General features: G+C 34.8%; 1 protein-coding gene across 1 annotated transcript; it reads right to left on the bottom strand.

The window, feature by feature from the left end:
* Positions 1-10,177: 10,177 nt before the first annotated feature.
* Positions 10,178-21,265, bottom strand: LOC132717903 (uncharacterized). The gene is made up of 5 exons (XM_060701485.1): positions 20,669-21,265; positions 19,802-19,960; positions 13,931-14,305; positions 13,116-13,161; positions 10,178-12,777 (listed from the first exon to the last, which is right to left on the bottom strand). The coding sequence occupies exons 3-5, from the start codon at positions 14,168-14,170 to the stop codon at positions 10,769-10,771; spliced, it is 2,295 nt and encodes a 764-aa protein (XP_060557468.1). The 5' UTR covers positions 14,171-14,305; positions 19,802-19,960; positions 20,669-21,265; the 3' UTR covers positions 10,178-10,768.
* Between the last annotated feature and the right edge of the window lie 749 nt (positions 21,266-22,014).

Here is a 22,014-nt window from a genome sequence, read left to right as displayed (position 1 = left end):
AATTTCATCTTTGACGCAGAGACCTGCTTCTTGTGCTTCAAACAACGTCTCAAGTTGACATTTGTGTCTTTCAAAAATGAAAACCAGGCTATATGGTGTATGATATGTTTTTTGATATTTTGATTTTTAGACTTTGCATTTGGTATGAACATTTTGGTAACAAAGATAATTTGATAAGGTAGGATCCAATAATAAATTAAATCGGAAAATCACGTGGTGCAAACACGCTATATACTACAGTATGAGCCAGAATTTAAAGCGGTCTAAACCGTTCAGTTTCTCTTCAAATTTATATAAAGAAATTAATTGCCTCTCACTATCAGATAGAAGAACATACCAAAAACACTTACTTTATCAAAACGGATTTGGCTATGTTTGGCGGTATTTCTAGGAACAGTTACACAAAGACTAAAGAATCGTGCATTCTAGTTCATTTTTAATGATATCGAGAACTCTTCAAATTCAGTGAGCTATTTTTATCAACGAACACAAAAACACTTGCAAAAACTTAAATATTATGAATGTAGTTTATCTGACCTTGATAAGAACATGACGTCCATGCTGTGTGTAAAAAGGTAGTGTCAGATAAATAAACATCTTTCATCTATATCTTGTATATATGACAGACAGACACACTTCACTGTTACACAAAAGAAAGATTAAATTTTAAAATTTGAATGCTGTTTTCATTTCAATTGTAGTTCATAAGGCTATAAATGGCGATTGCCTTCTTGCACTACTTTTTACAAATAATAATGGGGGACATGATTGTGCTTAGAAGGACATAAAATACTGCTTAATTTGAAATTAGGTTTTGCAAGTTTTTTTGTTTTTGTTGCAAACAAATAGCATTCCTCTGCCCTAAAACAGAATTTTAACTGGTTTTTGCTTTTCATGAAATGTGCATAAAACTATGCAAACGATTTTACTTTATCTTCAGAAATTTAGCACATCCAAGGTAAATATGCTTACTGTTATCTTTTTTATAATAGTCCTTAAAACATAGACCTGGAAGTGTTATTGCAAATTGTTCATCATTTTACAGTGTGAGCTTTGTTGTTATTTGAATGTGCGCCTACACTCACTTTGGGCCCACTAAGTGAAAACAAACATGGTTAACAATGCTGAACCACCTATATATATATACTTTCGGTTTCTAAAACATAATAGTCAGCTGGTAAATAATGTGCATTTTACTAGTAAATCAAAAATTACTTAATGTATGTGAACTTGAAAATGATAAAATGAAATAAACTTACTTAACAAATCCAAAAAAAAAATAATATACTTTTTGTTGACATGTCTAGATTTTAGCGTAGGTTACACCGAATTACCGTCATACAATCCGTTCTTTTGCATCAAGTGCAGTGAGACATGTAAAAATATAAGTTAGCTTTGATTTTGTAACAAATTACCTACCGGATCTAACGGCTCCTTTGTTCTTTTAAATCACTTACCGACAGCTGAACAGGTCGCAAATATATACTGATCTGTTACAATTGTTTTATTGTTCTCTATACACAATAAGTCGAGATACTCGTACATTTAAGATTTAACATTAATATATATAATAATCACCGTAATCGTATATCCCGTAACGCAGGATTGTTGAAATAATGCAGGAATAGTGCAAAAATAACGTTGATTTGTGAAAATTCATGGGCGGAGGGTGGGAAAGGGAATGGCCACTTCCAATAGGAAAAAGGACAGATATGTATTTTAAAGTGCGTGTTCATCAAATTAGAAGAAATAAATTAGCGCATACGGCTGTTAGGGCACTCTATCTCTCACAACATATATTTCCATGCTAGTTGTTAATTTCGAAATTATTTGTGAAAAAAACGACCTGGTAGTGGCTACCGTTCTTGAGTAGAAGTTTGTGTTTCACCGATAGTAATGAGTACAATAACGCACTCTTAGACTTTCTTTATAGTTTGTTTTTAAGTATACCTAACACATTTGCCGAACTATATAGCTTCATATAATACTAGTTTTCGGCATTTATTTCCACAATTCTGTCTGATTCTTTGCACAATCCTGGCCAGGCATTATGTTAACAATTCTGCATTATGGGATATAAAGGACGATTATATTTGCGATAAGGATTTTTGAGAAACTTATTTATTTAAGAAATAACATCGGCCTGAGAGGTGTATATCGGCTATTTAACACCGGTTTGGAGTTTTGATGCACAGGAATTGACCAGGAAGGCCGTAGGCCTGAGTGGTTAATTTTGTCGCATTAAAACGACAAAACCGGTGTTAAATAGCCGATATACACCTCTCAGGCCGATGTGATTTCGATTCTAACACGACAAAATAAGGAAAATCACTAATGTTATTTTTCAAGCGGAAATAACTTCCGGTGCCGATTTTCGTATAATGCTGTTCGATTTTCGCACCCTACTGTTGCGAAGATATAAAAATTATTAAACAAAAGAAATAATAAGAAAAAAAATACGTTATTTTATCAAGTTTTCAACAATAAAAATTTACGTCGTATTGTGTTTACATCAGTGCCCCATTTATCATTCTTGTTTGTATGAAATAACGTCAGCTTGTTTATGAATGAGTTGTTTACTTAGGATGACGTCATTACGCTGCTTACGGATTGGCGCCGTTTTGTCAAAATATTTATTAACTGATATGGATCTAATATGTGGCGTTAGTGTATGTGAGATATTATTTCGGTATTGTATGAAAAGAAAACATTATACGAACTGAAAATATAAATAAAAATGCATTTTATTGTTGCTTTAAACTGCTTTGAAAACTATACAATCGAGGGTGAAAACATAACAGCACATATACAAGTAGTCCCTAACCGGTGTTTATTGGCAGTTTAACACCAGTTTTTTCCTTCTTTGTCTATAGTGGCAAAATCACGTGAGTGTTAGAATAATTATTTTTATATTAAGATCATTTAATACACTGGTCAATCCAGGGCAACCTTCATCTTCAAGACACATCGGCGACTTCACATTCGGTGTCTGCAAGGACAAATGTGACTGTAACCAAAACTCCATACGATCTGACGACTGAGAGACATACCAGCTGCATCAGATTAAATGACGAGGTATTTCTTCCGTAAACCTAATCAGACAGTCTGTCATTCATATGCTTCTCGAATGCTGAGCATGTTTTCTCTCAAGTCTATTTGAATAAATATCTCTAGATACTATACCATCAGACTATCTCGCCAGTTTAAATTTGTTAAACAGTAGTGATATCAAGCACTCAGAGTGCATATCCTCGCGTAACATATATGATCTATCATGTATTAGTGGTTCAACATCAAGATCAAAAAGTGATTCCATCTTGCCAGATGTCCTAAAGCCAGAATTAAGCAAAAGCTTTGCACCGCAACATCCGTCTAGCCAGTCTGAACATACAGAGCATAACCAGTTCTTAGACCAGCTTCTGGAAACTTCTTGATTACTTTAAATGCAGTGTCCGTTGCGGATGCCAAACATGACTCAAGTCTGAAATCCATGATGCTGAATTTCTTCCCCCAAATAGCAACTTTAACATCCACCGTAAAAACTGACTTGATGGGTATGAAGGAAGCATAATTCTGATTAAAAATACCATCAAACCTCAACGGATTGAAACAGACACCCCATGTGACATTGTCTTTGTCAAGATAAAATATGCTAACAATGAATCACTTATTATATATTCAGCATATAGATCAACTCATAATGATGAGTTTTATGCCTACAATCTCTTCGATACCATATCATAAGTATAAGAAATGTACAAAAACCTGCAATCTGGATCACTGGAGACTTCAACTTGCCAGATATAAATTGGACCAATAACACCATACAAGGTCATCAATACAAAAGGTCAGTCAATGAGGTCTTTAAGCATATGGAACCGAACCCTGGCTTTACCCAGATGTTAGATTTCCACATCAGGGGAAACAACATCCTTGACCTGTTTTTCTCCAGTTGACCAGATCTTGTTTAACCAATGCTTTGAAAAAGAAATGCAGCAGTCCCTCTGACACCATCCTCAACCTACAACCTACACAAACATTGAAAATTGCTGAAAACTTTTCAAGCATGGATGCATACTTATAGTTGCAGAGAGGGTGCCAACAAGACAGACACCACAATGATACATCCAACCAGAGACGTCAGACGTATCACACGGCAGAACAAACGCTGGTTTAAGTGTGCCAGGCGATCTAACACTCAACACGACTGGTATCAAGCGGCAAGCCCGGCTGACATGTAGGCGTGTACATGACCACCATGTTGCCTCAATGCTGAGTGAGGACCATGAAAACCCCAAAGAGTCTTCTGGCAGTACATCAATCCAGGAAGAACAAAAACTTTGGAGTAGCACCTTTGAAGAAAGATGGGATAACCTTTAGTGGAAATAAACAGAAAGCTGACATACTTAATGACCAGTTGACCCCTTTCTGCACTAAAGAAGATGACACAAACCCGCCGCAACTACAAACCCGCCATATTCCAGATATGAAAAACTGGAAACAAAAGATTCCCTCGGAAGTATTTTAATCACAATAAAATTACAAGAGAATTGCAGACTCGGTTTGATTGAGCCTGTACATGAGGGATAATGAATAAGTGCAACATCCCTCACGCTCCCTAGCACCGGCTTAAGTGGTACTCAATTCTCAACTCTTAATAATGCTGGCATCAATGATCCCGAAAAACCAGAAAAATATAACAATACTGAAGTGAAGTACGGGGCAACTTTTTACAGCTGCCACACAGCACTTGACACCTGCTGTTGTGAAGTATAAAAATCTGGAAACAAAGTGATCTCTCGGAAGCATTAATTACAACAAAATTACAAGAGAATTGCAGACTCGGTTTGATTGAGTCTGTACATGAGGGATAATGAATAAGTGCAACATCCCTCACGCCCCTAGCACCGGCTTAAGCGGTACTTAATTCTCAACATTTAATAGTGCTGGCATCAATGATCCCAAAGGACCAGAAAAATATGAGCCACGTTACTGTGAGATGGGTGTCATCAAGCTTCTTCTTTGACTTCAGCCGCACCAAGCTGCAGGCCAAGATTAAGTCCCCCACCAGGCTCCTCAAACTCTGCGCCAAGTAATTGGCCCCAGTCATGACCAAAAATCTACAAGCTTTCTCTATACAGTGGTACACTCCCAGCCGACTAGAAAACATCTTCAAGAAAGGAAACAGATCTACACCATCCAACTACAGACCCATCCCTCTCACATCAATTTCTTGTAAGATACTTGAATATATGATACATGTACAAAGTATTTAGTAACATCATGGCCCATTTCGACAACAACATACTGTCTGACTCCCAGCAAGGCTTCCGTCTACGTCGCTTTAGTGAATCACAGCTACTCACCACTGTGAATAACCTTGTCATAGGACTTGACAAGAATAAGCAAATCGACGCTATCTTGCTCGATTTCAGGAAAGCGTCCGACAAGGTCTCGGACACACGAATGCTGATGAAGCTAGACAATTGCAGGGTCAGAGGCAACACACTGAAATAGGTCCAAGGATTCCTTTTTGGCAGAACACAGCGCGTGGTCCTGGAAAACTCACACTCCAACACATCCCCAGTCACCTCAGGAGGGCCCAAGTGGATGGAGTCTTGGGTCCACTGCTGTCTAAGCCCCCCACGATTACACGTTTATACGGATTCGTTTCGATTTTCATTCATAAACGTTTACGATATTGTTTACCGTTTAATCGAAATGACCATATTGTCTTACAAAATTTCTTAATCATTGCCTGTAATCATGGATTTTATCAATTCTAGTGGTTTATTCCAAAGTAAACAAACGGAAAATGGGTGTTTACAACCCTCCACACAGCATTACCGTGCAAAATTGCTCGTGACATAATACATTTTTGGTAAAAAATGGGGTTACAATGCAAAAAATGTGTGCTGACTCAATCGTGATGAGCCTTGCACATTCTTTATTTGTACATGTATTAAAAATAGAAAGAAAGACATTATTTGGCGACTCAAATACATGGTGTGTATAGTACATAGAGGTACCACCGTTTAAACGGTATCGTTTCGGTTCTTAGCAGTCGTGTAAACGTTTACAAAAAACTGTAAACGTGGGAGCCTTACTGCTTTCCCTGGCTTTCAACGACCTTCCGTCTAGGGTGAAGTCGGGGACTGGCATGTTTGCTGATGACTGTCTCCTCGATAGGACGATCAGGAGCCAGGACGATGCCCTGTGCCCTACAAGGTGTCCTCGACAGCTTCCAAGTCTTGGACAAGGAATGACAAATGAAGTTCAATGCTGCCAAATTGGAGGTCATCCGAATAAACACAAAGAGGAACCCCATCATCTTCCGACATGAAATACACCAGACAATCCTCAATGCAACCGACCAGGCCAAGTATCTTGGAGTTACCATCACACCAGACCTATCATGGAAATACCATATTGACAACATTACTAAAAAGCCAACTCAACCCTAGCATTCCTGCGTCGAAACATTCGGTCAAGCCCACCAGAGGCAAAAGCCAAAGCCTACAACACCAACTTACGTCCAGGCATCGAGTAAGCCTCCTCTGTACGGTCATCTACTGCTGACAGCTACATCAACGAACTAAAGGTGGTCAAAAGAAGAACAGCACGGTTCGACAAGAACGACTACTCACGCCAGAGCAGCGTCACAGAGATGGTAAGCTCTCTACACTGGACCACACTACAGAAGAGACGGGACATGGCAAGAGTAACCATGCTCTACAAGATCAAGCATGACCCTGAGGATCCGTCACTACGTAGTGCAAGAACATCAAGAGGCAACCCACAGCAACTCAGCCAGCTCACATGCAGGAAATCTATGTACCAGAACAGCTTCTTCCCGGCTACTATCATCCTCTGGAATCGCCTACTCATACAAGATTTTTGCCCGCCTTTAGACTACACGTGTATATTTAAATGGAAATAAAATATAAAAAACATATATAGAATTATAATATCTATCAGTGAAATTTTCAGTATCATTTTATGTTGGGTGCCGTAACGCAATGATAAACGGCGGGGTATTCCGATAATGGAATAATCGCAACTTTTGGACTTACATAGGTTATGCATAGACTGGTTCCCTGCACACTGCTATGGGAACCATTATAGAACAGGGAACCAGATTAAACGGAAGCATGGCATTAAATACCGAATGGCATTTTTAAAACGGAAAATGTAAAATAAAAAGCAACGTTTTTTTATCAAATTTCCCCAGCCTCATTTTTTTATCTATCATTATGTATACATTTTTCATTTTCTATGACTCAACTGAACAAGTACGTTTACATGGCCGTAATATAATCCAAAGAAAAACACAACAACTTTCAAATAACACCTGATTTCTGCAATAATGAATAACAAGAGCGTAGCGGTTGATATCTTTGTATGGCTTGGAATGCTTTTTTAAAAATGAAAGAGTACATAAATAATAGTTTTCTCGTGAGTAATACTAATAAATATTAATTAAGTTAAATGTTACTTAATACTAAGTTAAAACTGTTTGAAAAGAAAAACAAAAGAGCATGTACGTAAGATAGTTACCGTACTCGGAATAGGTTGCTTTTTAAAAGCTTCAATCGCTACGCTTTCTTGTCTGTAATTTCTTTTTTTTCAAATCTATTTTCATTAAATCATTAATGCTACATATAGTTATAAAATGAATTTTGAAAACAAAGAGTCTTTCAGTTTTCCAAGCTGTGTATTACAGACGGCGGACTTTTGTAAAGACGATAACTTTGTCATATAGGTATTGGATACTATTTAAGACTCGTCGACAGGTGCGATTATTATTCAGTTGGCGTGGAAAAAAGATAAAGTGGACTTAATTCTTTGATTGTACAAAAACTAATGTAATCAATATAGATATATGTAAACGGAATGAATACTTGACGTACCGTATTGAAATACAGTATTTATATAGGTTGATGACGGGAAAATAAAGCCCCCATTACAACCATATATCAATATATATTTTGTCTTTGTATTTTTTCTAAACAGTTTTTATTGATGAAAACAAGTTTGACAAATTTTGTTTTAAAACACATATCCCTGATAAATATAAATGTTTTATAATATAATTAGTTTTTTGTTTAATTAAATGATTAACACGAGGTGCTATATATGTTTATATATAGTAAATCTCTCAGATAGCATACCAAGTTTATCCTTTTTGGGCCTTTCCAAATATAGGTAAAGTCAAATAATCAGCTTAGGCACACATTTATGTTACCGTGTCGTATATCTTCCAATCAGACGCTTAGGATAGTACATTAACAGTGTTAGTGGCCAATACATTCAAAAGCTTCGAAGTAATGAAACAACATTGCCTTGGTAGATTAGATGGTACCTCTACAAATTACCATTTTAAAAAGTAAATATAGTATTATTGATACTATTATCTGATTAAAAACAGAGTACCTGTTACGTAAAATAAAAGATGCAAAACTCTAAGCTAGAACAAGCCTCAATAGTCAATATCTTTCTAAAAAAGTGCATAAAACGTAAGCACTTTCATCATACACATGTCAGTCTGTTGTCAAGCAAATAACACTATTTTTTCTGAAGTAACATTATCTTCGTTTGTTAGGATACATACATGTATAAATAAATAAATAACTTATTACGAACGAATTATGATGGTTCACTTCAAACATCGTATACACCTACTTCTACTACTTCTCCTCGCTTTAAAGCATCGAGTACTTTTGTAATAGTCATAAGTTTGGATTTTTATATCTTAATTTGTACGATAATTTCAATGTTCAAGTTATTTGCTTCCTTGGGTCGTTGTATGTGGTTTCTTTGTTGCTTTAAAGCATCGAGTACTATTGTAATGGTCATAAGTTTGGATTTTTATATCTTAATTTGCACGATAATTTCTATGTTTAAAATTATAATTTCACCTTCTGTAACCATGACAATTGTTAGAAATTCACTTGGGGCTAAAATGACCTAACAGGTGTATTTAAAATAGCAAATAATATGAGGAAAGGAGGATCCAGCAGGAGCATTGTACACAATATTTACAGTTGAAAATTGCAGACTCGATTTAAGTGGGTCAATTCATGAGAGATCATGAAAAAGCAGATTCTCTAACACACCTAGCAGGTTTCTTCCTGATTAAAGACAGGTCAGTAGATTATTTTCTTTCTTCCTTTTTTATGAAACAACTAGGGCAACATCTTGAACATACAGTTTTAATCTGTTTCTGTTTCCTTTTTTTCTAAAAATATGTTATATGAATTAAAATTGTTAAGATTTTAAAAAGATATGAATACGTGTTATTTCAAGTTATTTATCTATTTCCACTGTATATACGAATAATTATATATCGTGCAATGGAATGTTGACCCATTTTAGAATGATTTTATTATTTTGGTTTGATAGAATACCCTACAGTTATACCACCATGCATTCTAAGTTAGACAAAGTTTTGTTTTTTAAAAAATAAAACAATTTTTGTATAAGATGTTTTAAATTATTAAATTTCGGAAATTAAATGTATATGTATATTTAGACCACCATCTCATATCAAGAATACATATACCTTTGGCCAAAGAAGACAGATATGGCCCACAATACTGTGCCAGTTTACATGAAAGTTCTTTTAGAGAAAATTCTTTCTTTAAATATCAAAATTGAAAACCAATTGCATGGTCTAGACTTTTTTAACATTTTCTTAATTTTAAGATATACATGTACTTTGCTCTAATTTGAAAATATTGATAATTGCTACACAGTCTTTTTGTAGATATGAAATATTCAAAAAGAAGATATGGTATGCTTTCAATCCTACATACAATAATTAAGTGGACATACTATGAATACATAGTATCATTAAAAAGACGGGCATTATTTTAAAGAATTAATCAGCTTTACTTGACCGGTAATAAGGAACGCAGATTCCAATACATAGTTTGTACATTCTTTTATTTAAATAAGACATATTCATTAAGATTTTTATACATTTCAATAAAAAACATTTACTCAAAGATGAGCATTCTATATCTTTAACGTATCTAATAATAAAACATCTGGGTTTAATAATATATTAAGAAATGAATGATGCATTTCACAGGAACCATAATTGAAATTACGAAAAAACAAATGAAAAAGAAAAATAAAACACAAAAAACAACAACAAAAACAACAACAACAAATAAACAATATGTACATTTTCTGTAAGAAGTAACTTACACATCGGATTTTTCAAAAACCCAATACTATTATTAGTTCTATCTATTACTGGGTACTCATAAGCCAGCCCGCATAGCTCAATCGGTTAAAGCGCGAGACTTGTAATCTCGACATTGTGGGTTCGATTCCCGGGCTGGCCACCTAAAATTACTAATCAATCTTTCGGATGAGACTTTAAATCGAGGTCCCGTGTATGGGTGCTTAATCACTCGGCACGCTAAAGAACCAGGAGAAGCTTCTGGAATTGGGGCATCTTTCTGTATCTGTAATTGCACTATCGTCCAAAAAAATAAAATAATTAATACTCTTCTGGAGGACTCGCCCATATGGGCAACCGGTGGCGAGTATAAATAAACGCAAATACACACATACGCGTACTCATACTAATGTTTATTTATATCTACACTTTCGATTGCATTCACCCTGTGAGGCCCATCCCTGATCATTATTTACAGTTAGAAAGAAAAACTATCCCTTTTAACTAGAACATAACCACATTTCATGTATTTTTGCTAAATCTCAAGTAAATAGATTCATAATAGGCAGACGTTTTTTGTTAGCTTTTCAGAATATCGTCCCAGAAAATATAGTCTTTAATTTGTATGCAAACTGCTTTTTTTAAGAGCTCGTCAATAAGATCAATTGTTATTCCATGCTCGGATAAATGAGCCCTTTGAAGAAAATATACTTTTCTATATCCAGAATCGTTATTGTACCCAGCTAGGTGTATATGTTTTATAGTGTACCTTGATTTATTCAAAATGGTAACTAAACAGTCACGTGGCACACTGTTCATATCACATATTACTGTATGGAGTGAATCTAAACTTTTCAGATATTGCCAGACCGGTCCTGGCAAAACACGATTCCTTAAAGTAAGAGTCGTAATGCTACAAGGTTTAATGTTGAAAAGTGTGTCAAAAATTGATACGGAAGCTGCATTCTTATTCTTGAACACAAGCGACAATTTTCCTTCAAACACAATATCTCTTAGCCGCATTTCTGTGTCATCATGATAACTATTTTTACTTTCTTGCAAATAAGTACATATAGTTGCTTGAAGTCGACTTACTTTTGATAACCCTGCTATAAATCCCGTCTCTTTTCTATCACGATATTGCTCAATAACTGCGTCATTATCAGCTAGTTTACAAATATGTTCAGATATATGGTACATAATAGATGGCTTCATCCCGCTCAAGAAAAGAAACACGTTTGAAAATTCAAACACGTTCTCCACTGTTGAACAAGCACGTTGTATATGATTCTTTGTTTCAGCTGAAAATTCCCTTGAGATATAGATAGCGGCAAACAATTCTTGATAAGACTTGTGCAGAAATGAAACCTTTTTTACTGGAAACATATTTGAAATTCCGAGAATTTTCTTTTGAGACAGTAAGCCGAGTGTCAAACAAAGCCGGATTGTATTTTGCGATAATCCATATGACGAAAGATCCGAGTCTTTAAATACTAAAGATTTTTCCCTATCCTCGGAAAACAATGTTTGAAATGCAAGTTTGGATAAGGTCATTATGACAGGTGAGAATTTCTTACAAGAAGATTTGTTTCGAAACACAGCTGGTAACTGCTCTTCCTGTAGCTCGTCAAGCAATACCTGAAATCCTTCATCATAGCGACTTTTCTTCATTGCTGTAGAAAGTAAAAGATCAAGAATTGCGCAGTAAATACTAGTAGTCGCTTTTTCAAGTGACTTTGTTTCTAACCAAAGGCATAGTAGAAGTTTAAGCATCAATGGTATAGGCAGAAGATGTTGCATCTTCTTTTCCTGAACTTCAGCAAAAAACTTTTTAGATTCTCTAGCAAATTCCTGGACTTTAAGATATAACAGCAAGACATTCACAAGACGTTCTGAGTTAATTCTGCTTATTCCTTCGACCTTAAGTTCTATGTCATTTTCAGTGAGTTTCGGGCATATACTTTCAATTTTCCATGGCCTTGATGTAAATAGCTTCGTGTAACAGTTCTTATAAATAGGTAAACCTTCCGGAATAGCCGGGTGCGTATCAAAACCTTTTGGATCCCATTCGTCAAGTCCATCAAGTACAAATAAGCAAGACTTTGGTTTGCTTTGAAGCGTTCTTCTTATGAACTGACTATGCTGAAATCCTGACAAAAGCTGGTTTTCTACCATCTCTTCAATAGTTGTTTCTTTGTTTAAATCCCTAAGTGAAATGAACAGAAGAAAGTCAAAGTTTTTCATTCTTTCTACAGCCTTTTCGTCGTATTTAGAAAAGTTGGTCATATGATTGTTCAAACTGTGAGCAGTGCACCAATATGATATCAACTTTCTGCAAAGCGTTGTTTTTCCAATACCAGCCTCTCCACTTAGATAGATATTATCAAGTCGTTCGTCATTTGGCGTGAATAGATCAGTTAATGAAGCTAGGATAACATTTTCAGTTTTGGTCCTTCCCTTTCTAATAACTTTGACTATTAACGGGACGTATACCTCATCTATATGGACATTCTCGTCGGGAAGAAGAGGGGATACGTCTGTTGTAAGGTAGTAAGACCGATAGTAATTGATAAGATGTTGCTGGACCTCTGTAAATCAAAATGAACAAAATAACCTATCGTAGCTATCTTACTCGATGAGTTCGTTTAAGTAAAAAAGCAATAATTAGTTAATTTGAGAGGTCTTGGTGAAAAGTGAAATCCATTCATGAGCAAAAAAAAAACACCCCAAAAAAACCAACAAGCTATTTCATCTTTTCAATGTAAAACTAAATCGAAAGTTCATTTTTCGGATATAAAGGATTTATTCACTCCCAAAAAAGGAGTATCGATGTGTTTATAAAACATCGGGTATAAAATTTTGATGCTTAACTAACAAAATGTTAAACTTTCGCTTCTTATTGATAAAATAATAATCATTCCACTACCTGTCAAAGTAGCTTCTGTTTGTCCAGTTGGATCACAACCTTTAATCTGAAAATAATTTTTAAACATTTTTGGCTTTGTATGCTATAAAGATCTTTCATAAATCAAAAGTATCGAATATGAATTCTTAAAAAAAACACCACAGCAAACAATTGCTTCTATCTAAAAAGTAGACACCTTTTCTTACGCAAATATACCAATAACGTCACAAGTAAAATAGAGAAAAACAAAATCCCTAAGGAATGCCCAACAAGGCATGTTGCTGGCTCGGTTTGATTAAGCCTGTTCGTGGACGGTACTGGAAAGTGTAAGTTACCGTCCACGCTCCCTAGTTAGCCATTAGCAACAAAAAACACCATTTCTTAATTACAAGATGATAGAGATAATGTAATTTCAATGGCTATGTGTACTTTTATACGTGTTATCATGTTATCCATAAAATGATCCTTTTATGGTTGGATTTTACGTCGCACCAATACTGTATATCATAAGGCGAGCCGACTTTCCGGGTTATCTGGTGTAGGATGGCCTCGGATGCCCCTCCGTGTATTTCCTGTATTTAAGTCACGAACAGGCACCTGAGGAGAACCACCGGCGTTCGGTTAGCTAGATGCCTGATAGCTTCCTTACATGAAAAGATCCAAACTCCGAGGTGGAATTCGTAACCACAGCGGAGCGGGGCAAGTGATTTGAAGTCGACTACCTAAATCACTCGGCCAAAGTCACTCCTGAAAAAGATGTATTGCTTTTCTAGTATTGCTATTACCCCATGCCTCTATACCCATGGTTAAGAAAATAATAATAAAAAAATCATTACCTTTTGACTGCCAAATACACCATTTTGTCGCAGTTGTTGTTGTTTACGAACTTCCTCTTCCATTTTATTTACAAAATCAGTCCTTTTTTCTTCTACTTCAGACAGCATCATGTCATGCCTATGTTTTAAATGCTTCGTTTGTTCTTCTATGTCTTTAACTAATTTCTTTCGCAACTCATCGGTTTCTCTTTGAAGATGTTCACATGAAGATTCAGTTTTTAACGCAATGCTTGATTGCATCTTCCATTCGAGTGAGTTACATTATTTTGTTAATTCTTGAATTGCCTCTTGCCGCTTTTCTTCTATTGCTTTCACTGCTGAATGTATCATTTCTTCTGCTTCTACTTCAGTTATACTTATTTGATTACTTCTGACCTGCAACGGAACTAAAACACTCTTATACTGTTCCTCTGTAAATACGTGTTAGTGGCTTTGTTTTTTGAAAAACGCATTTTTAGCTTTCAAATGTTTACGATGTTTGTGACATTAAAGAGATAAATATGTACTCGTTTATAACAGTATAATATGTGTTAATTCCTGTAAAGTAACCTTACTTGGCAAAATTGAAAATATTGCAGGTCCGATTTTATTAAGTTTGTTCGTGAAATGCGCTTCTATATGCGAATGGTAACATGCAAATTTCAACACAGCCGTTGAGTAGGCTGCCGCAATACTTTCAATTTTACCGTTTTGGACGACGTTCTTTACCGACTCCGTTTTTCTCTATTTTATTTGTACATAGCAACCTGCCTTTGCTTACATTAAAAGTGCACCATTTGCGTATCATTACATCATTACAGTATTTGTTTTGGGTAATAAAATACAAATGTAAATAACACAGGTTTGTGAGTAACAGTAAACATATCTCTCGTAAAATACTTAATGATCAACATTATTTTTTGTCCAATCACATTGAAGTATTTTTCAAATTTCTGCTAAGTCTAACTTTGGATAACGTGTACTAACTAAATAAAATTTACTTAATCTGTCATCTAACCAGTCTAACAAATTTCAATAATGCATTATATTAGGGAGGAGTTAGAGGTTTGGTTTGCACCCTGAATTGTAAAATATCTATAGGTTTGCAAAACAATGCCAACGTAAAACAATAAGCGAGGTCCGGTGTTTCTAAATAAGAGGATACAATCAATTAATTTATTACATAGAAAATACAAGTGGGGCACGCAGAGATAAATGATTACATAGTAACTTTACTGTAAGAAAAATGTCTGTTGTAAATTGCTGACTGTTTTAAACTTTATATTTTCTAGAAAAAGTAACCAAAACATTATTTTCTTTCAGTCATAGAAATCAACTGCATTAACAATCCTTGATATTAGAAAACAATGTTTACATTTTTGGCGCGAAAACTCATTGTAAATGGACCCTACCTGTGAACTTAAAGTGACACACAGAAAAATAAAAAAAATCAACTGTTTTTCAAATGAGCAAATCATTAGGAATTTTAAATGTTAGTGAATAACTTGAAGCTAATAACGAATTTGTATCAATTAATAATCTCTAATGAACTTTTCTCAGATTTTTTTTCAAGATATTTATATAGGTACTGTAGATACAGGTATAAAATTTATTCTGTGATATTTCAGTAAAATATGTGCCTAATTATATATTGAAAGGGCCATTTATTTAGCCTATCTAAATGTGACATGTTAGAAACTTGACAAGGTGTAGACATCTTGTAGAGCGATCGGTGGTTTAGAAAAATGCCTTGTTTTTGGTTGAAAAAAAAATGTTGATCATTAAATAGGTTAATGTTTAATAATACACATTAACAAAAATAATTGGTGGTCTGTGTGGCGCCGTTATATGTCGCAACGCCGAAAAATGTCGCACTTGCCGCTAAATGTCGCACCATTGACGCTAAATGTCGCAACCGCCGCTAAATGTCGCAAAATCATTTGCCGTTAAATGTCGCAATGTTAACGTTAAATGTCGCACGAATTTCCCTTACCGTTTAATGTCGCAACACTACCGTTAAATGTCGCAAGATGTAATTTTATGTTGAACTCAAGTTTTATTGTTGTATCATATTAATTAAATCTGTCTACTCAAATTGAAAGCTAGTGAATTTATTATATATGGAACTGCGCTACAATTTAGGCGGCGATAATACTCATCTTGTAAATAAATGTATATTGTTTAGCGTTCGATTTTTAGCTGATCTTATGCAAGTACATATTGATAATTATACAATTGTCTACTATTTGTATGGAACTGCAAAATTGGCATTGTTCTGTAAATAGTTTAGTAAAATTGTGTCTGTAAATGGCAGAAGAGACAGGCTGCCTGAGGTGGCAGTCTGATGGCCTAGTTGACTGAGGAGGCAAATTGTCTCGCTGTTGGAAGAGGAAGCCTAAATTGCTGACGCCCTAGGCCTTAGGAGTTTGCCTAACGCCCTGATAGCCTAACGTTGGCAGCCTGGTATCCTGATGAGGCCGCCTCACATCCTAACAGCCTATCGATGTCAGCTTTGCAACCTGAAGTTGGAAATCTAACAGCTTAGAGTCGGCAGCCTAGTAGCTCAAAGTTAATGACTTATATTATAAATATGGAAACAATTTAAAATACATTAAAATCACTATGAAAGGTAATGCAAAAGCACATACACATGCATGATTATGGGAAAAAATGCATTTACCTTTAGGACACTTAACTTTGTAGTCTAATAGTCTAAAGCTGGCAGTCTAGTAGCCTGGCAGCCTAAAATTGGTGTCATGTTTTAAAAAATGGAACGATCAAAGTAATAAAACGGCAAGTTGGATTTTTCCTAAAATCTACTCGTACAAATGGCTTCATAATTTACACATTTATTAATCAATACAATAAACTTGATCCTGGCAAGTAACATTATTATTTCATAAATTTTAATCAAGTTATTGTCATTTTCAGCAGTTTGAGAATGAATATCGTTAACCTAAACCGGCAGTTGGATTTATTTAAGTACTGTCTAATAATCTTATGGCTTCATAATTTCCACACTTATTTATTTAGGAAAAGTTCATGATATTGCCATCCATTTTCCCAAGTTATATTCCTTTTTTTTCACTTTGAAAATAGGACCTTGTTTGGTTAACCTATTCCAGTAAGTTGGATTTATCTTAAAAAATTATTTAATGATATCCTCTATATAGGTGCATACCAGTAATGGCCATGTATTTTTTATGGAGTAAGGGTCCCTAGTGTCAAGGTCACAGGTGTGATTTTTTTTATAACATTTTTGCTCATTAAGCCTTTATTGTTAAGATTATGTATTTCGTGTTTAATACAAACATGCCAAGGGAGGTCCTCTTCCTGTGGGTTTAGTTGGGAGTCATGTGGGTAAAGGCCAAAGTCACTAATGCCAAAAATAGATTTTAACATTTTTACAGGTGTTTTAACATTATTCTTTTGGAAAATGTCTTTTATATTTGGTAGGAACATGGAATTGAGGTCTTCTCCTTTGGATAGAGTTATGGTTCAGTTGGGTCAAGGTCACCAGTTCTGAAATAGATTTCTACTCTTTACAGCCTTTATTTATTGACAAATGTATTTCATATTTGGAAGGTAGATAACTTGCATGGTATTCTTCCTTTTGATTGAGGAAGGGATCATTTGGTCATGGTCACAAATGCTAAAATAGATTTAAATTTGCAGGATGAAGTTCACACCAACAGTTTATGCTCTTATCAAATTTGCTAGTCGTATGCGTGTTTTATTTCCATTTTAACGCCAGAAAGACAGTGGTCATTCATATTATTGTTGCGATGAATTAAAAAGATGTTTTCTTTACACATCTGTTCCATTTTTTTGTTTTGAAAAATAAAGTTCTTAAAATTATCTTAAAATAGATACACTATTGTGCGTATGTTTGTATTTATGGTCATTTGAACTTCACTACGACGTACTCGACATGCGCATTTAAGGACGAACATAAAAGTGGTTACATATATCTAACCAATATCGTCGTTACATATGTAAAATTCATGTCTTGTGTTTTTCGAAAAATGTCAGATTTAATTTCATTGAAATATTTATAATAAAGCGTTACAGATTAAGATTTTCATAACAGCAAAGCAATGATATAAAAAGCCTAAATTCTCTGGCCAAAACGGCTAGCTGTCTTCAGCCAAACAGCAAGGCCAATATGAGCTTAATCAATTATTTGAATTCTTATTATATGATATTTACTGAGAATCTTTAATAGCATAAAGCGACTTGGCGAGTAAAATATATCATTTGCCACAATGTCAAAGCGTAAATATGTGTTTGACCAATAGTAAGTAAAATGTACTAATCTTTGTGTACTTATTTTAACTTTGACATCTGCTTACTGTGTGTGAATTTGCGTTTATTTATACTCGCCCACCGGTTGGCCATATGGGCGAGTCCTCCAGAAAGAGTACAAGTCATTTTAGATTTTGGAGGATAGTGCAATTTACAGATATAGAAAGAATGCTCCGATTCCGGAAGCTTCCCCTTCTTTAAAGTGCCAAGTTGTTTTTAGGCACCCATACACGGGAAACCTCGATTTAAAGTATCATCCGAAAGACTTATCAGTAATTTTAGTTGGCCAGCCCGGAAATAGAACCAACAAGGTCGAGGTTACAAGTCTCGAGCTCTATGCGGGCTGGCTGCTTACAAAAATTCCGGTGCATATAATCGTAAAATTCGCTCATATCTAGCACCCGACTGCGGATCGAATACTACATGATCAAGGAGTACTACATGATTTTTTTCTTTGATTTTCGTATTGACCGTGCATTTCATACTATGTTTTTCACGTATTTGCCGTTTCAGTTAAAATAAAAAAAATTGCCTTGATATTCAATCTATATTTCACGTTTGAAGTGAATATTTGTGATGTTGTTTTTATTTGGAAAAATAAAAAGGGAGATATTTTAGAAAAAATACCTTTCTGGGTCATCTGTCATTTAGAAATGCATAAGTACTTTCATATGAAATAAGTATTTTAAGTTTAAAGTGAATATGTTTGAAATAAGCCGTAACCAAAAGGTTAATCAGAGCGAAAACATCTTAGAGAAATAAGGGGAATAACTTAGCAAAATATAACTAGGATTATGTGCCTTTTGATATTGCATCATATGAGCATAGTGAACAACTAAACCACTTTTAAAGTAAATTCGGTAGATTCTGAGAAAAGAAATGAAATGACTTAAACCAAATTCTGAAAGCGACAATACCATTATACCTTTAATCTGTTGTCAATCAGGGTTACAAACGAAAATGTTAAACAAAAGAAAAATACTTATCTATTAAGAATTTAGTATCAATTATCCTTTCTAGCCTGAAGATTACATTATAATATTATAGCAGCTCAAAACCTCGAAATTTAGGTTCATTAAAGAAACCAAGTAAGACAAAGATAATTTTTGTGTAATTGCAATTACAATTAAAATAACTATGAGAATGTTAAAAGGTAACATAATTCTACTTTAAAAATGATTTTAACATGAATTTACATCTTGCGACATTTAACGGTAGTGTTGCGACATTTAACGGTAAGGGAAATTCGTGCGACATTTAACGTTAACATTGCGACATTTAACGGCAAATGATTTTGCGACATTTAGCGGCGGTTGCGGCATTTAGCGGCAATGGTGCGACATTTAGCGGCAATTGCGACATTTAGCGACATTGCGACATATAACGGCGCCACAGTCTGCCTGCGGCAGGCTTGACCAATTATTTTTGTTAGTATGTTTTATTAAACACTAACCTATACTTAATTATCCGAGGCGTTCTCGAAATGATATATTAACATTTACCCACAAACCTTGTTATTTTTATAATGCTATTTGAGCTGTTTTTCTTTTATGCAAGAACAAACAATAACAGTAAATATCTTATAACCTTTTCAATATTTTCTACAGCCTTCATTGCGACTTCATACGTAACGAGTGAACGACTATCTTCAAGTACTTCAATCATGACGTCAAGGTATGTTTCCAGTTTCTCTATTGAAATTTCAAATTTGCTCGAATGAAATAGCTCATTTCTTACGTCACGTGCCTGGTAAAATTGTACAAAATTGAACGTGTGAAATGTTTTAAAAGTATTTCATTTTAATTTATCCTGCTATTGTCTATATCACCAGCTGGATAAAGCCTTGCCGGTTAAACTTATCTATCTCCAGTCAATACGTCACATGATGACGTCACATGTATAGCAGCAAAACAAAACTGCATATAGACGCTATTTTATCGGGGGAAAAAAGAAGAATGAAACCATTTAATTATTCTAAAACATGATAAAAAGCAGGGTAAATCAAATACATGGTTGATATCGGGATGGAGAAGGTTTATCCGGTGAGCGAGAAAGTGTATCTTGGCGAGCTTTAACATCAACCATGTATTTTCTATTTAGATCTACCCTTTTAAGATAGGATTTTGTTGAAGGGAAAAGTAATGCCTTCAATCAAGTAGAGACCGTAGGCGATCAGGACAACGCACTTCTGTGCATCACTTAATAAAATGCTAAGTAAGGTTTTCTTAACTGTGTTTTGGCTTTACGCCACTCTAAGTCTAACACAAAAAGAAATGGCTCATGCAAATTTCGTAGAATAACAGTTAAATGCTTTTACATATATAAGACCTTACTATATATTACCCAACTGAACAGGCAAAACACTTTGTAATATATATGGAATATGTATATACAGTGTTTGTCGAGTAAGTAAAATATTTAAAGTAAAAATCAATATTAATGTAATTCATTTACCTTTTTAAATTTGGCAATATCTTCAATGTAGTCTTTAAAGAAGATGTTGTTTATGGCTATAGTTAGAAGGCCGGACACATCTATTTGAGCACATGTATGTACATCAATATGTCCCTGCATTCCTAAATATAATTTCGCAACTTCGAAGTAGTCACTGCACCAACTTTGGAGATCGGAGTTCTCCCAAATAGGATTTCTTTCTTCATGATCAAGGATGATGTGATCATACAACCGGCTACAACAATTACTTGGACACTTTCGCCTGCCATGCGAGTCTTTACACAAGCATTTTTGCCGATTTCGTTGAATGCAATGACGTGTGGGATGGTCAGGAAGGAGGTTGACAGTAGAGCAGTTGTTACAACCCGTGTTCGCTACTACCTGCCCTTTTGATAACTTGCCTAAAAGGTTGTTGTGGTGCTTTTTTGCAGTATCGTCAATAAATTCACTCAATCCGTATTGGAGATACCTCAAAGCATAAACACCTCTTACCCAATTTCGGAACAAGGGGTTACGGAGATCTTTATAACTTGACATCTGGTGCGTTTATGATAGAGGCTAAACCTTAAAATAGGGTTTTCATAATGACATGAGATCGTTCACCTGAAATATTTATAAGAAAGTGTTTCAGTGAAAATGTAAAAACAAGTTTACCCAAATTCAAAGTTCCATTTCACAAACAAATTGGGCTTTAAATATTTCAAAGTTTGTAGACAGAAGTAAAATTTCAAAAGTTGATATCTAGGTTAATCATCGAATGTGAAATCCCATAGCGATAAGTACATGATTTGTATACCTTTTGCAATGGGGTCAAGTTGGAAATACTTCATGCCAAATATCTAATCTCAAAGCTATGTACCATGTTAACATGCATGTAAAAAAAAAACACTTTAAGTACTTCAAGAACAATCAGAGTTATGGATTATATATAAATTTGCTGAAGATGTCGATAAAGCTATTTTTTATAAGCTTTAAAGGAGAACAGGGGCGTACCTGGCTTAATTTTGAGTATACGCCTTATTACAGTCCCTTAGGCCAAAGTGTCCTATTTGCATGAAGTCTGACGTGAAGATTGCTTTTATTAAATAATTAAAAAAAGTTATTTACCATTAGGAAAACAAAATATAGCCATATACCTCTATTATAATCAAGATGGTTAACTGTTTTTTTCATTTGTTTCCTTTTTCAATATACCTAGACATGAGATCATCGTCGGAAACCACGGTACACATTCCGAATATTACTACATTTAATACATGTATACGGTAAACCGCATGGGTTACCGAGGATGACATGAGATAAAATCAAGGAAAAATATTGCTATAAAACGTATTTACCATTAGAAA

The sequence above is a fragment of the Ruditapes philippinarum genome, unplaced genomic scaffold (genome assembly GCF_026571515.1).
Source record: "Ruditapes philippinarum isolate M1 unplaced genomic scaffold, ASM2657151v2 ctg6052_1_1_1_1, whole genome shotgun sequence".
NCBI classification, from domain to species: Eukaryota; Metazoa; Mollusca; class Bivalvia; order Venerida; family Veneridae; genus Ruditapes; species Ruditapes philippinarum.
The sequence above is the reverse complement of the archived record's forward strand: the minus strand, read 5'-3'. Positions and strand labels throughout refer to the sequence as shown.